This window comes from Fukomys damarensis, unplaced genomic scaffold (assembly GCF_012274545.1).
Source record: "Fukomys damarensis isolate Sample0158 unplaced genomic scaffold, DMR_v1.0_HiC HiC_scaffold_33, whole genome shotgun sequence".
NCBI classification, from domain to species: domain Eukaryota; kingdom Metazoa; phylum Chordata; class Mammalia; order Rodentia; family Bathyergidae; genus Fukomys; species Fukomys damarensis.
The window spans coordinates 9,914,824-9,934,927 of NW_022900945.1; the positions used below are offsets into that span (position 1 = coordinate 9,914,824).

General features: G+C 42.1%; 2 protein-coding genes across 3 annotated transcripts in view; one reads left to right on the forward strand and one right to left on the reverse strand.

The window, feature by feature from the left end:
* Cryz (crystallin zeta) overlaps nucleotides 1–3,214 on the reverse strand; it is a 21,383-nt gene extending 18,169 nt beyond the window's left edge. Inside the window, exon 1 of one of the 2 annotated variants that reach the window (XM_010605129.3) lies at nucleotides 3,103–3,214. The gene's annotated coding sequence lies outside the window, so the exon portion shown is untranslated. Of the gene's footprint in view, nucleotides 1–1,843; nucleotides 1,920–3,102 lie in introns of those variants that run through there. The other variant, XM_010605130.3, reaches the window with a different exon arrangement.
* Nucleotides 3,215–3,220: 6 nt separating this feature from the next.
* The window catches only part of Tyw3 (tRNA-yW synthesizing protein 3 homolog), a 22,807-nt gene continuing 5,923 nt past the window's right edge, over nucleotides 3,221–20,104 (forward strand). Inside the window, exons 1-5 of the mRNA XM_010605128.3 lie at nucleotides 3,221–3,479; nucleotides 6,316–6,396; nucleotides 9,100–9,198; nucleotides 11,931–12,002; nucleotides 14,199–14,332. Coding sequence (XP_010603430.1) covers nucleotides 3,306–3,479; nucleotides 6,316–6,396; nucleotides 9,100–9,198; nucleotides 11,931–12,002; nucleotides 14,199–14,332 — 560 coding nt within the window. The 5' untranslated portion in view covers nucleotides 3,221–3,305. The remainder of the gene's footprint in view (nucleotides 3,480–6,315; nucleotides 6,397–9,099; nucleotides 9,199–11,930; nucleotides 12,003–14,198; nucleotides 14,333–20,104) is intronic.

Here is a 20,104-nt window from a genome sequence, read left to right on the forward strand (position 1 = left end):
GGCTGAGCAATGATGTATCCTGAAAGGCCATCCTGGAAGGCAGGGCAGACACAGGCAGACAGGAGGACGCCGACTGTACCAGGGTATCTGGGCAGGGCTGGGTGGGAAGATCAGGCAGACCCAGGCCCAGCTATCTTGCTACTGCACATCTCAGGTCTTCTTCACTCCTGCTGGGATTTTCTTCAACAAGAAAGTGAAAACATAAAGAAAATGAAACAGAAAAAGGAAAGGTGGCCCAGATCAGTTTTCCATGGTGGAAAAAACAGAGCTTTTCCTTTCCTTTTTTTCTTCTGTTTTCAACATGGTGATACAAAAGGAGTACGGGTTTTAGAATCTAACGGCTCTGGGTTTTGAGTCTTTGCTTTATCATTTACCAGCTGCTGTGCCTTGGGGAGATGTCAGCCGTTTGGGCCCCAGTTTCCTCTCTGGAAAACTGGGTCCCCACTCAGAATGACTGTGCTGGAGACAAGGTGCACCCCAAGCACAGAACGTGACAAAGGCAGGCTCCTGTATACCGTGCATCTCACTCATCCTTTCCCACCTATTCTGCTTTCCAGTTTATCCATAAACATATACTCCATTCTTCAATTCCATAATCACCTTTAATTTAACATAACAAGGGTACAGGACTCTGCTTGTGAAAAACAAGCTGTTACCCTCATAGAATCCAGTCTCCATCATCTAAATGAAACATTAACACCAAACATTGGGCATTTTTCATTCAAAATGTCCTATTTATTAACATAAAATGTGTTCGAGATATTACATTAAACCCAGCAAAGGGTGCAGAGAAAATGCCATACACCTCCAGCTCCTGTGTGCTGTGTGGGGGTGCATGCGAACAAACACACATACACACACACACACACACACAAACACACCATAGCAACTATTTTCCCATCAACAGACATCACTATTATCTTTTTTTTAAGTAAAAATAAAATAAAAACTACTCTGAAATAGATCTCTTTCTTGCACCTAAAAAATTTATTTCCTGTACATTTTGGCACTGGCTACACTGGGAGGAAGGAAGGTAAGAAGGCGGAGATTCCCCCTTACCAGGCTGAGGATACCAGGGCTTGGCCCAGGTCCTGCCTGTCCCAGGGAGCTTGTAGAGAGCTGGGCCTGACCTCAGCAGCAGTCCTTCTACTTCACTTCTCTTGATCTTACTTCCCACTGAGGCTTTGCCATCCTGATTGATTGGTCTCCAATCTATACCCACTGCCTTTGAACTCAACTACAAGATCATCGCCTGTTTCAGAATACAGGAGCTATATCAAAGGGAAGTATAAAAAGAATAAAATACTGTGACCAACAAATAGCAATTACGGTAATTCTTAAATTCCCATAATACCCAACTGTTCCTGAAAAGCAAGTCTTTCACCTTCACTGATATAACTATTTTCACAAAAGGTAGAGCAACAACAGTTATTGAACTTGTTAAATAAAAAGAAAATCGCCATTCATTTTAGGAATGAGAATACACAGTTAGAGGTTAAGAGATTTGGGCAGGGTCACACAGAAACAGCTAGAACTCAAGTCTTATACCTTAAATGTTTGCTGATTTTCTCCTTTTATTGTACAATTCTTTAAAGGTTATCTTTCGAAATACTAGCATAGATTACTTTCTCAGAATAACCTTCATATGATGACAACATGAGAGACTGAACTAGAGACTGAAATTTACCCTATAGGTAGGATCACATACATTATGAGCAAGACTTCCATTTAGAGTTCAAAACTTCTCGAAGGTTCATAAATCAGGAAACCCTGTAGAAATAGGGCATAATTCTATTAGGAAAATTAATAATTTCTTTACCTGTAAAATGGAGATAGTACCTACCATAAAAGCTCTGTGAAGATAAACTTCAAAAATACAGGGAGAGTTTTGCACAGCACCCTGAGCAAATAGTAAATCATTTGTGGCCTCATAATAGGCAGGGCAGGACTCTCAACTGTTTGCCGTTATAAACTGTGCCAAGAGGGCTTTCTGTTTACCAGGCCTTTGTACTGATCAAATACATACTTTCAATTAAATTTAAAATTATTTTGGAGTACTTCAGTTTAATTTTTTTTGGTTTTACTTTTTACTTCAGAAAGTTTGCCAACCATACTTCACAAGTTTGAAGACCCACAAATCTTGTAATTCTAACCGTGATTGAATCAGGCCATTCTGGAGTCCATGTGATTTAAATGAAAATGAAAGGGATAGGGAAAAATTAATAGAGAATGGGTAAGTCGGTTCAGAGTATAAACGCACATTATGAGACAAGAGTAAAATTAAGTAAGACTTTCTGGAAAAAAAAATTGAAGAACCGAAAACTTGGAAAGAAATCATTACAAAAATGTGCCGCTGTTGATCAAAAATGACTCTCATGTGAGCATAACGCTTATTATTTTATAAAGGTGACCAGAGCAATCCTCTTAGCTCTTCCCACTAGTCCGAATCTCAGGGTCCGTGTTGGCTGGGGTGGGGTTGGGGGAGGCTGACAGGTGATTTTGAATCCGACAGATGTAATGGCGACTTGGGGTGGAATGGAGCAGGCTGCTCGGCCAAGTTGGGAGACGGCAGGCCAAACTGCGACCAAACTGAGAGGGCCGGGTGTTTGGGGAGGGACCCTCACTGCAGCCCAGGGGCCGCGGCCACTAAGTGCAAACATCAGGCCCTTGGACCCTCCATTATTAACGCGCCCTTCCCGGTCCAGACGCAAGCCTCCTCTGGAAACTTCAAACGGGTCATCACGGGGCATTCAGTCCTATTTTTTTCTTTTGAAGAGTGTTCTGGTGGGGAGCGACTGGATCAATGAACTATACGTTTCTCTCCGAAAGGAAGACGCCGCCGTGGACACCCAGGGGAGCTGGAGGAGCAGCGCAGGAACGACCGGCGCGGGGACCGGCCCCCAAGGTGGCTCTACGGGGACCCCAGGCCCGCAGAGAAGGAGGAATGGCTGCGGTCTCCAGACCCCTTGGACTCTGGCCCTCGGGAGGACAGAGAGACGCTGCAGAAAAGAAGCGCAGACGAAATCAAGCTCCGTTCCAGCAGTCCGGGCATCGCGGACATCAGCAACCTAAACTCAGGGTTTTGTTTTTAAAAACACTTACCCGCTTCCAGAGTGGGGGTCAAAATCTGCTGTGCATGGAGAGGGCGGACTGTTTCCGACTTTTGGAGGCTCCGCCTTCCTGCTCACTTCGCGGAACGAGGAAGTTTGGGCCTCGACGGCCGCCACTAGCGCCAAGATGGCTGCCCCCAGGGAGCAGCGAGACGAAAGTGGAAATGGAGTGTGAGGGCTCCACAACCCTCCTTCATGGATCGCAGCGCGGAGTTTCCAAGGTGGAAGGCGCAGTGTCTGAACAAAGTGGATCTCAGCAGGAAGGGCTGTGTGGACGAGGATGTAGTAGACCTTGTGCAGCTTCTGAACACGCGGGAACAGTTTTTCACCACCAGTTCCTGCGCGGGTCGCATCCTCCTCATAGACGGGGTGAGGCCCCCGCTCCCTCCCATCGCCTGCCCCTAGTGCACAATTTAGGGGCCCTGTGACCATCTAACTCTAGTTCCGGTCAGCCTGTCTGTCCCTCTGGTGGGTGGTCTCGGCTTCTCTGCGGAGGAAACGTCGGGATGAGTCAGACCCGTGTTTCTAAAACAATGGTTTATTTATCTTCTAAGGGATCGTCTAAGAGATTCTGACTCCATTGGTTAAAGATGGGGCCGTTATTGTGCATATACAACCATCCTCCAAATGAGGGCGCAACTGCCAGCCTAAGAAGTATTTTAAGTGGCCATGGTGTTCTTTTGATTTTCTGAATACTTAAGGAATTAAAGAATTTTTAGTGTGGTGAGGTTCATGCCAAAGACCGCATTTCGGACGTTTTACATAATCACCCATTGTCCAAGACTAAAATCATCAGGGTCAAGGTATTCATTGTCTGCTTGCAGCTAACACCATTAGTACGGCTTTGCTAATTTTTCTGTCACAGTTAATTAAGTAGTAGTATTAGGGGCAGCTAAGTTAAATAGAAATTAGTAGACAGTCAGAGAGGGACCGAGCCCTCAATGAAGTCAGCAAGCACAAAAAAACAAAGACATCAGAATTGGGGCTGGAGGGCCATCTGAAGGAGGGCCCGTCTCAAGATGGAGATGCAGTGGCCCGGCCTACATGCCTCCCTAAGAGATAAACAGTAACTTCAAATTATGCTATACTTAGAAACACCTGGTCTAGGAAGTCCAGCTACGCATCAGTCACCCAGGTGGGTGACCAGAACACCTGGACCCCTCCCTTCTCTGAAATGCATTTGTTCTTTCTACACTTGCTCTACCCTTGCTACGTGACTTCTTTATTGGATTAATACTAGCCTAGCAGCTATACTTGTAATCCCACAGGTCGATTATAGTGTGACTCACACTGTACCCCTGTTTTGACTTCCCTGTATAAATTACCTCTGACACAAAGGCTCAGTGGCCATGCACTCAGTACCCTTCCTAGAAATCCAGAGACTATTCTTTCCTTCCTTAATTCCAATAAACCTTTCCTAACTTCTTCCTTTGGTTCGTGACTTCATTCTCAGATGTTGTGAGACCCCGAACTGCACATTTGACATCTTAACAGGTTGGGAGTTTCATGTGAGAAGTAAAAGATAGTAGTGGTAAAGTCCTCAGGCTTTGAAGTGATGCTACTTGGAATCTAAACCAGTTATGGGAATTATATAGAGTATATGCTCCAAAGAAATTTTGTGTGGAGATAATAGGGTTGTTTATTTTAAGCACTTTAATATCACGCCTGGCTCATGTTGAGTGTGGTTTAAAGTTGGCTTTGTTTTCATTGTATTACCAGTTTTTGGAGTATTGAAGATAGCACATTTATTTGTTCATTCTTTAGGTCCAGCATGACTAGTCTTTGCATGAAGTTAGCAAGATTTTCTCTTTTTATATTGCTTCCATTTTATCCCAAGCATTGATACTATTGCAGTAGTTTTAAGTGTTATCACTGAACCACTATTCTCTTTCTTGCAAGCCATGATATATGCTAACAGATCTGCTCTTTGAAGTTAGAACTCTGTGTCACACATTTTTTTTTTACATTGGAAAATCCAATCCTATACTATACCTTTCACTCCTACTTTCTGCTATTAGTATTTAACTAGTTACTGTAACTAAACTATTTTCTATCTTGTATTTACCTGCTTTTACCTTTGTTCATGTTCTAACCCTGAAATATTTCACCTGTCTTTGTGTTTCTAAGTCATGATTCCCAAAACATGTGTCTTCTGAATACATACACACACTTGGAAGTAATGACTCCTGAACTGGCTCAGGACTTTATCCAAATCTCTTTTCATTTTATTTTTTATCTTAGACCTTGTGATATATTTTCAGTTTGCCTTATTTCAGACACGATTTGGAGCACCTTACAAAGAGGAAACAAAAAATAAAAGGGAAAATCTGGACAAAGAAAATATGCGTAAGCTAACCCAGACGTGACATTAGTTTCCAAATCATGCCACTAGATCCTGTAAACTTGCTAAAGATGGACCAACATTTGGCTCTGAGGTTTACAGGAGCCAGTGGGAAGTCAGATACATAGGTTATTAAAATCTTTATTCAGGACGTACACAGTTCTTGCTGGCTCTGAGGCCAGACGGCAGCCTCCTGCAGGCCCATTGTATAAATAGTTCCTTTGTAGAAGTATAGTGATTTTTGTGCATGTGGTTTCCTGCATCCTCTTTCTAGTGTCTTATGGGTAGGATCTGTGTATATGTGATAGAACTTTGCAAATAAACATTTGTCTGGCCTCGGTCAGTGTTAAAATCTGTGCCTTCCTAAAACTTTGAACTTTAAGTCCTAGTTCCTGATGAAACTACATATAAAATATAATAAATCTCAAATGTATGCCCATAGAAGCCTGGTAAGTTTTTAAAAAACTGAACAGCACAGGTGTCTATAAAGAGTGGTAGGCCCTGTGTGGGACTGGAGCAGTGCTGTCCTACAAAAGGAACTCAGATTGTCATGTATGTGTTTTAATACTGTAGTAACCAAATAAAACAGCTATGGTGAAAGCTACTAGCTCAAAATCCCTTATAATTCTTTTCTCTTTACTCTTGTACATGACCATGTACATAACCATATTTCAAAAATATTAAATACTTTATCTTTCAAATGTTGTTATTTTGATTCTTTTTTGTTTTGTCAAACTTTACCCAAAAACATACTGAATTATTTTCATTAACTCTTAAATTTATTTATTTAAGAAGTCTGTAATATGCTATGCCTTGTTCCTATTTTTATAAATATTATATGATTAAATTATTTTATTATTTTAGGATATAAATGGTTTTGAGGTTCAGAAACAAAACTGTTGCTGGCTGCTGGTTACACACAAACCTTGTGTAAAAGAGGATGTGGTAAGTTTATATATATATATGTAAATTCAGAAATAAACTTTCAAATTCACAGTTACTTTAAATATGCATGAAAAGAATAGTACATTCAAGGTAATTTATGTGCAAGATTATAATGAATGAAGATTATAAAGCCTAGAAAGCTTTCATTACAATGGCTTTTTGGGGTTGGAGGAGATAAAAGTGTGGAAGTATAAATATTTATGCAGGCATTACTTACTGTGGCTCAACAAACTACATCCTTTTGGATGTAGCAGAAAGTTCATGGACATTGGACACATTGGATCCAAATTTCAAATTTCATTTCTGCCATCTGATAACTGTAGCCTGGGACAGGTATTTGAAGGAGAAGGGGACTAGCCTTGCCTATGCAGTACTAGCGTCACTGATATAAATAAATTACATGTTACTTACCTGGATTGCTTCTGGGAAATCTTCATCTATGTGTTTGGTTGTTTATTTTCCTAAGTTGAAGTGTATATACGTTTGTGTTAACCTGGCACTTTTTATTCCTTGTCAATTTAGAAATTCAGTTCCATTTCCTACAGATAGAAAGGACAGGGGGAGATGGGATCAGGCATTGCTGGCTCAGGTACTCAAATGTTGTCTTCAGCGCAGTGCGTCTTCCTCTTTGGTTTCTGGTCTCTTGTATTCTCTTCTATTGCAGATAATTATTTTTGTAGAAGGAATTATGGCTGCCAACAACTCTAACAAAATAATGACTTGCTTTGCCTGCGATTCATGTATCATTCCCGGAGAGCGACTCTGAGCTGTCCGGCATGGATTCACTGATTTCCCTTTCAGATAGGTGCTTTTGGCTAGTGAGCTGATACAGTGTCCTTGGTCAGACATAGGCCCATGATGCCTCGGATCTGCCCAGGAGAGTGACTGAGCGGCAGGGTCGTGATTGATAGTTCCAGACTCAAATGGTGTAGGGGAGGGAAGGTGCTATTCGGGAGTGCTGGGCAGACAGAAATAATAACTGTCTCGTATAAATGCTAGCTCAGACTTAATATTACATGTTTCACTAGGTGACCCAGCAGTGCCACAAGACAGACTATAACACAAGTGCAGCTAGGGTTAAACCCAGGTAAATGCTGTGCAGGGAAGAGACAAGTACGTGGCTTAAGGTTGCTAGGAACAGACCAGACACATAGCAGGCTCAAGTGGCATCACATTGACTTACAGCAGGGGGTTAGAGACAACAAGATCCAGCTTGTTGCCATGTGTCAGGACCCACAACACATCCAACAAGGGCATCGTGACTGCACACACCCTACTTGGTGCTGCAGTGGAAGGACCCTAACCCCTGCTCCATGGAACCTGAAATCCAGAATGTTGGGGATATGCCCAAGGGCCATTAGTTTGCTTATTTTCAAATGATGCATGCGTAACTAAGCAACTCCAAGGAAAGTTCACTTGTGCCCCATATACAGGGAACAGAAATGCACTGCCTGTGTTCTCTGTTTTTTTGTGTGTGCAGTATGACTAGGAGTTTACCAGTGCTGTTGGGATCAGAGCAGAGGCATCAGGCTGTGCTCACAATATACATGTCTCTGTTCAGTCTAGCAACCTATTTAAACAAGGTCGTGGTGTAATGGGATCCTGGGACAGGCTTCCAGGTTCTTGTATATGATGAACAGAGCCTTTTCAATGTTGCCTGCAACGGAAAGGAAAAAGCAGCTAAGTTTAATGAAGTCTGAAGGTGAAAGGTATGATCAGAGCAAGTGGACTCATGCCAGCAGCAAGGAAAATGACACAACGCAGAATTTGTTGGGCTTGAGATTTAAAATGTGTGCCTGGCATAGGGTGCCTCTCATTGGGTGTCTGAGAGCACGAGTGACAAAATGATTTGCAGGGTGCTGAGTCACCTCAACTGTGCTTGCTGCCCGTGTCCTTTCCCTTAATTCGTGTGCTTATAATTGGATGCATGAGATGCAGTCTGTATGTGTGAACCTTTAACAAGATCCAGGTGAAGAAAGGTCATTCACTGTAAGTCACCCAGGCAGTTTGGCACACATGCATTTTGGTTTGAAATTCAGGATTTACCAGGGGTCTTTGTTATTTCTATCTCTGCTTCATAGTGGGCCTTAGAACTAAAATCGAGGTGTGAATCCTGGGGTCCTGCCCAAGTTCCGGTGAGCAGAGGAGAGTGGTCCCATAGCCCCTAATTGTACTGTCTCTGCTACCATGGACTCTCAGATTACCACTGGCCTAACATGCAAACAATTTGGGTTACTTAGGTTAATGGAATATTCATCTGCTTCTTTTTATCTGTAGCACATACCTAAGTAAACATCCCAATATCAGCTGTATTGTCTTACAACCAAGTTGAGTTACAACTAACCCATGGGAACAGATCATGTTCGTAAGTCAAGGGTCCACTGTACTAGGACAGTTTTCATATACCATGTTCCTTGATGAAAAGTGTGTCATAGAATTAAATAAATGGTAGTTTACTTAGTGTATAGTAGCAGTTGGGAAAAAATGGTAGAGAAGGTTTATGGGAGAATTGGAAATCAGGGCTTTTCAGAAAATAAGCAAATTAAAAAATATTTTTGTGAGAGGGTAAAGAAAGCAGAGGGAAAAGCTATTGCAGAAAAAATATGCTGAGTGAGTCTGCAACTATCTAGGAAATACTGAAGTGGTATCGGAGGTAAAGGCTCACCTACCCATGTCTTATTTTCTCACCCTTCCGTTGTTTAGATGGCAGCTCTGAAGAAAGCCAGTGGCAATGCAGTTTTAAAATTTGAGCCACTTGTCCTTCACGTGCAGTGTCGGCAGCTGCAGGATGCACAGCTTCTGGTAAAGTCTTTGTACTTGAATTTATAGGTCTGTGAACTGACTTCATTCTGATCTTTAAATCTTGAAAATTTTGTATGTTTATTGAGCTAGTTTTTATTTATTTATTAGACTATATGATCTATTTGTTACTTTTACTATCAGGAAAAAAAAAGTACCTAATAATTGCTAGCAAAATTCAATATCCAAATTGTGGTTCCAATGTTCTCCCTTAACCTTTCCCTTTTGTATATTGTAATCCTAGACAATTGGAAGGCTCAAAACGGAAAATCATAAACACAGGGGCAGCCTGGCCAAGATGGCAAGACCCTGGCTCAAAAATAATTATATTCATTTTTTTCTCATTTTAGTATTAGATAAACATCTGACTAGTTGTGATTCTCTGTTTCATCGCCCTGTTCGTTTTTATGCCTTTTATGTGTTAACGTAAAAAGTTAAATTGCATCACAAGCGTTCACTTACTAAGGATGCATGCAGTGCCAGTGTGTCAGGCCCCAGGGCACAGCGATGAGAGTGATCAGAGGCTGTCTGGGTCCTCTGTGGAGGTTAGGAAGCAGCAAAAGCAAGCAACAGCAAATAAGGAAAATGATTGCAAAAGGGAAAATGTCCACAAAAGGAATAAGACGAGCCAGTGATGCAAAAGAGCGTGAAGGGTGGCCTTTAGCACAGGCTTCACTGAAGAGGACTCTGTAAGACAAGTCTTAAAAGGAACAGAAAGAGCTAAGCCTGTAACTGGAACATAAACACTCCAAGGGGATGAGAAATTGTATAGTATGCAGATTCAGAAGCAAGAAAGAGCTTGGTGTGCTCAGAGCAGAGGGAAGAGTGAGGTGTAAAGGGGAGTGGACTGAGAAGAAGAGACAGGGAGACAAGGATCAGGTCATTTGGGGTCTTACAGAGCAGAAGAAACGGCTGGACTGCTTTCTGGGTGCAAGGCAAGCTTGGTGAAGGGTGATTGCCAGCAGGCGTGGTGTGGTTGATGCGGTTTATTATCCGGAAACATCCATGCTGCTCAGCATTCTTAGCAGTTGGTCACAGAGCGCTCAGTGGGAAGTGGCCGAAGGTCATGTTACTGAAAAGGTGAAAAGTGGATACAGTCAAAGTATGTGTTAGTGTTTGAGGCAGTAGGATTGTGAGGTTGCCCGGACGAGAATGGCCTGTGGGAGAAGCAGGAAAGGGATCAGAGTTAATTCTTAGGTCTGACTTGCACACCTGGCTGTCCTCTACTCAGGTGGGGAGCCCTGGAGGCTGATGGGGAGGGATCAGACATTTGAGTTTTATATTAAGTGTGAAATGTCTTTAAGACACCTGTCTTAGATGCTAGTCACTCTCTGCTGGGACATCCGTAATTCGGTGACTTCTGTCCTGGAGGCCGGAAGGCTAAGATTAAGATGCTTGCAGGCTTGGCTTCACCCAAGGCCTCTCCTTGGTTTGCAGGTGGCCACCTTCTGCCAAGATCCTCTGATGGCCTTTCTCCTCTGTGGTCACGTTCCCATTGTCCCTTCTTATAAGTCTCCAGTTCTGTTCAATCAGGGCCGTGCCCACAGTCAGGGCCATGCTCGCTCCAGCTTAACTACCACCATAAGGCCTTATTTCCAAGTCCAGTCACTTTCTGGATAAGGAATTCAATGTACGACGTTAAAAACCCTATGGACAATCAATCAATACAACACCTAATTGAAAACTTCAAATAGTGTTTGGATAGAACTCAGGAGCAAACCGGAATGAACATGCACCCTGGGGAGATACTGGGACGCAGTATTGAAAGCCGTGCCAGTTAGGAACTGGTTATAGGAGATGAAGCAACGGAAGGCGCCAAAGTTGACTGGAGTGTGAGCATTTGGATGGATGGTGGTATTGCTTTGTGACAGGAGAAAGGCTGCCTATGAAAGAAGGTTGGTAAAAGCTAGAATCAGTGTCTCTGCAGCGATCTGCACTGGAACTAGGATTCATCCACATACGTGTGGTCCTTAAACCAGGGAACTGGGTAGAATCTGAAAAGGAGAACATAGATTGAGAGCATAGATTTAGTGTCTCAGCTATGGCACTGTCGTCATTTGGGGTCAGGTAATCTGTGGGGGCCCCTGTGCACTATAGAATGTTCGAGCAGGATCCCTGGTCTCTGCTCACTAGATGGCCAGTCCTGAAACCCCGGCCCTCCCAAGCCTGTCCTGCAGCTGTGACACCCTGGCAACCACCAGTGTCTGCAGAGATTGCCACATGTCCCCAGGGAGCAAGCTATTCTTGATTAAGAACTGTGGACTTGGAGAAGGGAAGAGGCCACATCTGGTCCCAAGATGCCATTTAGAGACTGATAAAGTAACTTGTAAACTCATGCCATCAATTCAGAATTTTGATGCTTTTCTCCTATTATTTCAACAAATTTTAGAGTTAGAAAAGACGCTGAGATAAGCTCTGTCTTGGAAGAAACATTATACTCATTCAAAAGAGAAATGTTTTGCTTACTTTTATACAGCGTGGTTATGTTTGCTTCTTGGTTATCTTCTGCTTTATGGAAACAATCACTAGCCAGATGTCTCTGTCTCTAGTTTTATTCTTTCTTAATGGCACTTCTAAAGTTGGTATTCTCTTATCTCTAATAGGACTTTTAAGGATACATAAGCCAAAAGAGCTTATTAGGTTTTGGGGTTATATATGTTTCTGACACTTAAAGAACTGAACAGATGATCTTATTACCTGCAAATCCAAATGTAACAAATTTTATTGTCTTACAGCATTCAGTGGCAATTGATTCTGGTTTCAGGAACTCTGGCATCACAGTGGGAAAGAAAGGAAAGACTATGTTGGTAAGATAACTTTTGGCAAAAAGCAATTCTTTGGGTGTGAAATGTTCCAGATTAGTGAATAACCTAATGAGATTTCTGCTTTTTTTCTCTCCTCTCTCACATTTTCTTATGCAGAAACCTTCAGTGAGTTACTCTTTCCTAAAGGCAAAGTCCAGAGCTTAGATTTCCAATTGAGTTCTTTTTACATAATACTGTCCTCAATTTACTTTGATCCAGACTCTCAACTGTATCCTCCACAGCCTGACTAGTCAGGGTCCAGTTTAATGAGTAGCTCGATGTAGAAGTGAGAGATACAGAGGAGAGAAAGTCTTGTGTGTTGATTCCACTGTCCCACAGATACGCCACATGAATTTGTGCAAGCTCCTTAGTCCCCAGGGTCCGGACTTTGCCGTTCTGTCACAGTTCCAGCAGGCCACTGCCCTGCCCATGGGGAGCCAGGTCTCACTACCCACTGGTGAATGATTGGCTAAAGTTGCTTTTGTTTCACAATAACAAAATCAGGTAGTTGTGGTAAATATCATGTGGCCGACAAAGTAAAAAGTATTTGCTTCCTGTCCTTGCGCAGAAATTTGCTAGGTGATCTGTAAGTCGCTTAGTCCCACGTTGTTTTGTCCTTTCCTGGACAAGTCGACCCCTGTTGTGGTTTCTGGTGATGCTCACTGTTTGGTCTAGCATGTGTTGTTTGTTTTTGAACTCTTTTAGATTACCGTGTATTCTAGCTCCCTAGACTTTTTTCTATTTTTAACAAATAGCCCATTTCCAGAATAGAGATGGCTTACAAAACAGCACACCTGATTCATTATAAAGCATGATGAAATAGAAAACCGAAGTCCTCAGTGCTGCTTTGTTCCCTACACACACACGCACACACACACACACAGTCACTGCATCTGGTGGCCAGGCAAGAGCAGAGCTATCTTTACGTTCTTCTCTTTTGTCCTCTGAATCCAGTTGCATGCAGGTCCTCTCTGTTCTGCCCCTCATTTCTCACATTGGAACCCATTGCAGGCCTTTGCTGCTGCCTTCACTTCAGCCTCCCTCATTCCCTGCCCTTCCCAACAGATCTTCCTCCTCTAGGTCTTCTCCTTGTGACCCTCCAACACCTGGAGCCCTCACCCCTTTAAAACTCAGGGTCTCCAGATATTTTGCCTGATATGCAAAGCCTTACGCAGACTTTTATGTCAGCTTATTTGTGTTCATCTCTCTCTAGCACACGTATGCTCCAGCCATGTAGAACTGTTAGTTGTTTCCCCAGTGCATCCTGCTGTCCTTGTCTCTGTGCCCACAGGCACCTCAGTTCTCTGGCTCGAGCTCCCCTCTTCTCATTTCTATGTCTGGTGAAAGTTCATGTAGCCTTTAAAATCCCAGCTCAACTTTCCTGTAAAGTTTGAGTCCTCAGGCTTGATTGGCTGCTGCTCTTCCAAATTTCATTTGCAGTGTGTGTGTGTGTGTGTGTGTTTCTTCTGTCATAATCCTCAGATGTGTTGCCATTCTTTGCCCATCTCTTTATTTTCTCTTCTAAAGTGGGATCTTAAGCGCCAGTCCTCTCGCTTCTTTATACCTTGTAGAGGGCTTGGAATATTGCAGGAGCTCGGTAACATTTCATTAAATGAATTTTATTGTTTATAGTAGCTGTGGTAAACTGTTTGTTGGCTTTGTTTTTCTGCTGTCTTTCTTAACTTCTGTTGCATGTTTGGAGTTTGTTGACTGTTTCAACAGCAGGGTTACTAAGGTGGGAACCCTAGCTCATAAAGCAAGCAGTCACTTTGTGGGATAGAAGTGGCATGATTTAAGCTTACAACTGTATTCAGCTCAAGCAGCATTGAGAGACTCTGGCATCCGTACCTTTTGATCTCCCCTTGAAGCTTTGTTATGGTTTCATTTCTTCCTTTAAATTGCATGTTAAAGCTTTCTAAGCCATAGTGAGATTGAAACTGTTAAAAGTTACTGGGTCCCTTGATGTTAGGTGTTCTTTGAAAGATGGTGCTCAGAATGCCTTTCTTTAGAAATGACTGCCTGTGATGGGAACACCTGTCCAGTCCTTTTCGATTCACCTGTGTTATATCAGAGCACAGGTTTCCAAGCTGTAATGGAGCCAAACCATGCCCAAACCCAGCCTCGGCTCAGCCTTTCCTTCAGTCATCTTCAGTGCCTCTGGTGTATGAGCCTCACACCTAAACTGTGTTTTCCTTGCAGGCTGTCCGGAGCACACATGGCTTAGAAGTTCCATTAAGCAATCAGGGAAAATTGATGGTGACAGAGGAATATATTGACTTCCTGTTAGATATAGCAAATCAAAAAATGGAGGAAAACAAGAAAAGAATCTTAAGGTATGAAAATTGGATATTTCCATGCTGCTTTTCTATGGCTGGGTTTCCTTTAAAAATATTAATGTTCGCTGTCTTTAATTTATAACCCCAGCTGCTTGTCTGCTTGTAGTTTTGTTGTGAACAATGGAAAGAGGATCGAGCTGATAGACGACAGTAAATCAGACTGTGATGGGCACTGAGTGGGACGTAAAGGGGAGGCTTCCTCGAGATAGTCGGCCATGTGCCCACGAATACAGGGCATTAATATAATCGCTCCGGAAAGAGCTCAGCAGGGAGAAGTTGAAGGCAGCCGGGAAAGATGTGCAGGCTGCCCCTGGGTCTTGAGCCTTGTGGAATGAGAACAACCTGGTTAATTTAAATCTAATAAACATTTCACACCTCTACTTCCTTAGTACCCAACTCTTGTCATAGATTAGCTCTAGAATTGCAATAATTGGCCAACTAGGAAGGATATAGCTATGAGTTCACCTATTTATCCATCTCTTGCTCCTCCATTCCACCCCCTGGCAAATGAAACTTAGTGTTACTTTCTTTTTCAACATTTTCCTAAGAAGAGAGTTTATACATAAGACCTAAGCCTCATGCTGCCTCTCATAGGTGAAGGTGATGCCACTGCACTACCATCACCCGTTTCTGAGTTACTCGAGCAGTGATGGTCGTTGGATATCATTTGTAATTTCCTGTTTTCTTTCTCCCTGCTCTTGTGGCTGCCACACACCCCGTCAGTTACCACATCTCTGAAGCCGTTATCCTCTCCATCCTTAGCCCCACTTTCTTCGCTCAAGGTCCGTGCAGTAGCCTCATTAACTGCTCTCACAGTGGGATGTTTGCATTCGTATCTTTGCTCTGTGATTTTCCACCTCACACAAAGTATGAATCACATCTGTAAAGTGCAAAGGAATCTATTGCTTGGCTTGTCCGCTTGAAATTCTCCAAAATGTAGCGCTTTTCTGAATCAGCCAAGACCAGAAGTACCAATGCTATAGCTGCATAGAAGGAAACTAGTCTCAGTGGCAGAACTGGATTCAAATCCTTGTTCCACTGAGTTACTTTCTCGGCTTCATTTTTCTTATCTCTTACTTCTGGAAATGCGTATTGTGAAGAATAATTATTAGTATTGATTAGGTTGCATGTGCTAATGAGTGCTCCTCCCTGTCATGTCATGGACTCAGAAGAGGAGCGCCCTTCTCCTCCTCCATCGGCTCATGGAAAATAAACCCATAACCATGTGAATACCGTCTCAGCCTGGCTTTTCAGCCAAGCTTCCTCATTCGAACCATAGAATTCACAAAAGTAGTAGCCTATTCTCTCAGTCCTCCCAGAGATGGTATATAACATAAACCATTTTAGATGCTTTGGAGAGAAGTTAGTTCATTGTATCAGTGGATGTTTTAGAAGATGAGGGTATAGGTTCTTAGCTGAACCCCAGTTGAAAAAAATGGACCATGAAAACCAGGCCGCCGAGTACAAACATTCGAACTACAGTGATGATTTTAGGTAAGCCATCGGAGAGTACCTAACCGATCCACTAGATTTGAATTATACTTAGCACTTATTGGTGCCAGTCCAAAAATTTATTACGTTTGTTAGGTAATAATCCACTGAGACCATGTGCTAAAACAGAGAAGGTAGTAAATCTGTTTTCTTTGTTTCTTTACTTGAATTTCAACAAGATTATAAATATAGCCCAAGAGCAACTAACTATACACCTGGTGAAGTTAATTGAGCCACGTTCACCAACTATAAAATCAAATTATGCTTTAAATCCATTGATTCAAAAATATGTTTTGAGATTATAGTATGCGTGCTGCTATCAAGAGAGCCATGCTCATCATATAAAATCAAGGAAAAATTAAAGAAGGCTAAAAGTGTCTTAAGATACTGATTAGAAGATTACATGTGGATGCAGAAAGTGTGAACAAATTAGCAAGCTCCTTTGGGAACAGCTGTATATTCTGCCAAATGCAGAGAAAGAGTTACTCTTCTGATGTAGAAAAGGGAAAAAAAATCAAACAGGGCATGATGACTTATGCAATCAGACAGGGATACTAAAACTGGCTCCTCATAAGACCAGTTTTGTAATTTAAATATCTACAGGGAAATTGTAAAAACTCCAAAAACCCAATGTGTAACATTTCAGCACCAAGAAATATTCTGGAAATACGGAAATCTTCACAGGTAGAATATTTCTTTTTTTTTTTTTTTCTTTTTCCTTTTTTTTAAGGCCTTGTTTTTGAAAAAACAAACAGACAGACAAAAACCAAGACAGTTCCTGAGCCCACTTCTCGGTGGGCTCATCCTCAGGAACAGCTGAGTTCCTGCAGTGTCTGCTGCTGGCAGGACGAGGCCTGTGAGTAGCAGCCTGCTTTATAAACAGCCAATTTAGACACTGGCAGAGACAGGGCCCAACATCAGGCATAGTACGATCATTTTATACATAATTATTTCCAGGTGAAAAATACAAAGTTTGAAGATCTCCGTACTAACTACAAGAGGAAGGATTTCTTTGTGTCTATTAATAAGAGGTCAGGACATAAATCAGATGGAACCACCCTTTGCCTGTGAGTAGAATGGAATTAAGCATGCTCTTCTTTTCATCAGCTATGTAATAAGAAAATGTGAAATAAAACATGGAATAAAAGGGCTGAATATATTGGCATATAATATTGTTAAGAATGAAGAACTTTGAAAGACAAAGTAATTGAATCTGTCTCGTGGTTGAGTGGTTGAGTTATTTAAAAAATTCCTTTTTCTGTGGTTAAATATGGATAATATGAAATTTACCATTTTAACCAGAGGCATTAAGGGTATTCACATGCTTATGTGACTGTCACCACCATCCATCTCCAGGACGTCCTCAGCATCCTGAATAGAAACTGTGTACCCCTTAAACCATACTTCCAGCCCCCGGTCAACACTACCCTATTTTATGTCTCTATGAATTCGACTAATGTAGCTGTCTGTTACGGTTCGGATCTTAAAGATTCCCCCTGAATTTCCTGTGTTGAAAGTTTAGTCATCATTGTATCAGTGTGTTCACTGAGAGGCGCTTTGGGAGGTGATTAGATCGTGATAACTCTGTCCTCATGACTGGATTCATCCATTATGGATTCACAGCTTGCTGGGTTCATGGAGAGAGTGTCATAAAAACACACTGCCCGCTTCCTTCCTGGCTGCCATGAGGGGAGCGGCTTGCTTTACACAAGCCGAAGGAAGTTTACTTTTCAGTTGCTTGTTTTGGGTGGTTTTCACGATAATGAAATGGTACCACACTCCGTAGTTCCAATAAGTGAGATCATATATCTGTCTTTTATGCCTGGCTTATCTTCACAAGTCATCTGCGCTGTAGCTTATATCAAAATTCCATTTTTGTCAAAGGCTGAAAAATGCTACATTGGATGTGTAGACAGCATTCTGTTCATCCATTCCCCTGTCTGGACGTTTGGGCTGTTTCTACCTTTGAGCTGTTACAGTGCTGCTCTGAACAGTAGTGCCAAGTGTCTCTTCAGTGCTTTTGGATATATCCCCAGAAGTAGAACTGCTGCATTGTATGGTAATTCTACATTTAATTTTTTGAAAGCTGCAATACTGTTTCCCACAACAGCTGTACCTCTTTAACATTACCACCAACAATGATAAATCAGAGCCATATCCTTGTCAATACTTAGTATTTTGGACTTTCTGACAATAACCAACCTAGCAGGGTATGAAGTACTATCTCGTTATAGTCTTGCTTTGCAGTTCCCTACCGATTAGTGAGGTTCAGCATCGCTTCATGTGTTTGTCAGCCATCTGTATTCTTTTGGAAAATAGCTATTCAAGTCCTTTGCCCATTTTTAATTGGATTACTTGAGTTTTTATTGTTGACTGTAAAAGTTCTTTATATATATTCCAAATATTAGCCCCTTTACAGATACATGATTTACAGGTGTCTGGTTTACATTCTGAGGGTTGCTTTTTTCCTTCAGCAGTGTCCTTTGGTGCCTAAAAGATTTACATTTTTTGCAAAGTCCAGTTCAACTCTTTTCTTTTGTTGCTTGTGTTTTTGACGTCTTACCCAAGAAATCACTGCCAAATTTAGTGTTGAGACTCTTTCTCCATATGCCTTTCCTAAGAGTTATAGTTGCACTTCGTGGCCTTTAAGTCTTTGAGTTACTTAGAGTTATCCAATGGCTGATCTCTCATACTGCTAAGTAAATGCCTCGGTGGAGACCTTATGAAAGCTTTGTTAGCCATCCTTTTTTCTACTAAACTGCTCTGCAGATCACGCACAAAGTCCATGTGTAACCTAGCCCAGTTCTGTTCTCGGTCTCTCACATTAGACCGAACTCAGTTCTTGGTAGAAAGGATTATCAGAGATTTCTCAAGTAGCCTTTACTCCCTCACAGGGATGATAGGTTGGATGGCGATGAACAAGTATTTAGATGTTCTTTCAACAAACACAGAGGAAGCTATAAGATGTGAGCGACTGCTGGGCACTGCAATTCAGAGATGAATTCAAACGGATCCTGCTCAGACAGCTTTTATCGTAGCATAATGGGGTTTCGGACTGGCACTGGCACGGAAATAACTACTTCAACCTAGGAAGTGGCACGAGTCCTAAAAGGACGAGGTACCTTCAGATTTCAAAAAGAAGAAGCAGTGAAATTCAGTTGTGCAGGACAAGTGCAATCAAAGGATGCTTCGTGGAAGGAGGCAGAGAGCCATGCAGAAGGGCAGGCAGGATCTTTATGAGAGCCCTGGGAGGAGGTAGAAGGAGCAGCAGCACCAGCAGAGAAAGTGGGGTGGCGTTGCTTAAACCCTAGCCAGGCTTGATGCACACGGAAGATGGAAGAAGAGAGAATTTCTGTTCCAGCACTGCTGTTTTTCGCCCTTCTTAGCTTCCTTGTGGATTTCTGGTTTTACTCTCCCTGTTCTCCAAGCTTCTGTTTCTGGGCCTGGATTCAGCTCCTTCTCCCATACTGACAGGTCTTTCACATCTCAACAGAGGCAGTCCGCCCCTGACGTGCTCCTGCTCGAGTGTGTTCTTCGAGGCCTGCCCAATGTGGCTTTGCAATTCTGCAGCTCCTGTGAAGCTGTGAGTTTCTTGAGGGCACAGACCACATCTCTTACCTGTGTTTCTAGTACCGGGAGCAGGCCTGTGCCTTGCGTGTCCTTGTATGAATTAGAACGCCAGCACTATCACCTGAAGTCCAAATACATGCATAGCACAAGAGTCACCCTTGATATTTATAAATGACGAACAGCCTGACTAGGTATGAAATTGGACCTAGATTTTCTCCAGTTTCTGTTCCTGTTTCAGAAGCCAACGTATTTCTGGCTTTTCTTGCAGGCAATTCTCTGACCCTGAAAACCAAGAATATGTTTTTTCAGGGCTGCCTGAATTTCTCTCTCATGTAGAGAGTTAAATAGAAGTAGTCTTAAGGCATGAGAATCTGGTCTAGAGAAGTACAAAAACTGAAGATAATTTCATTTTGTTTTGGGGGGTGCATCAGTGCCCAAGTATACTTTTTTTTTTTAATTTGGAGCCCTTTCTCTTACCTTGAAGAGCTAAGAAAATTACACTTCAAGAGTTGTTTTGTAGAATGTTGTGAAAAGGGTCATAGTATGAGGTTAGAGTATATAATTGCAAAACAAATTTATGACTTAATCTCAAAGGATTTTTAAAGTTCTCCTTAAAAACGGAAAAGTAACATTCGAAGTGTTTTTTGTTGTTGGTTTTTTTTTTTTTTTTTTTTTTTTTTTTTTTTAAAAGTTACTTTTTTTCATTTT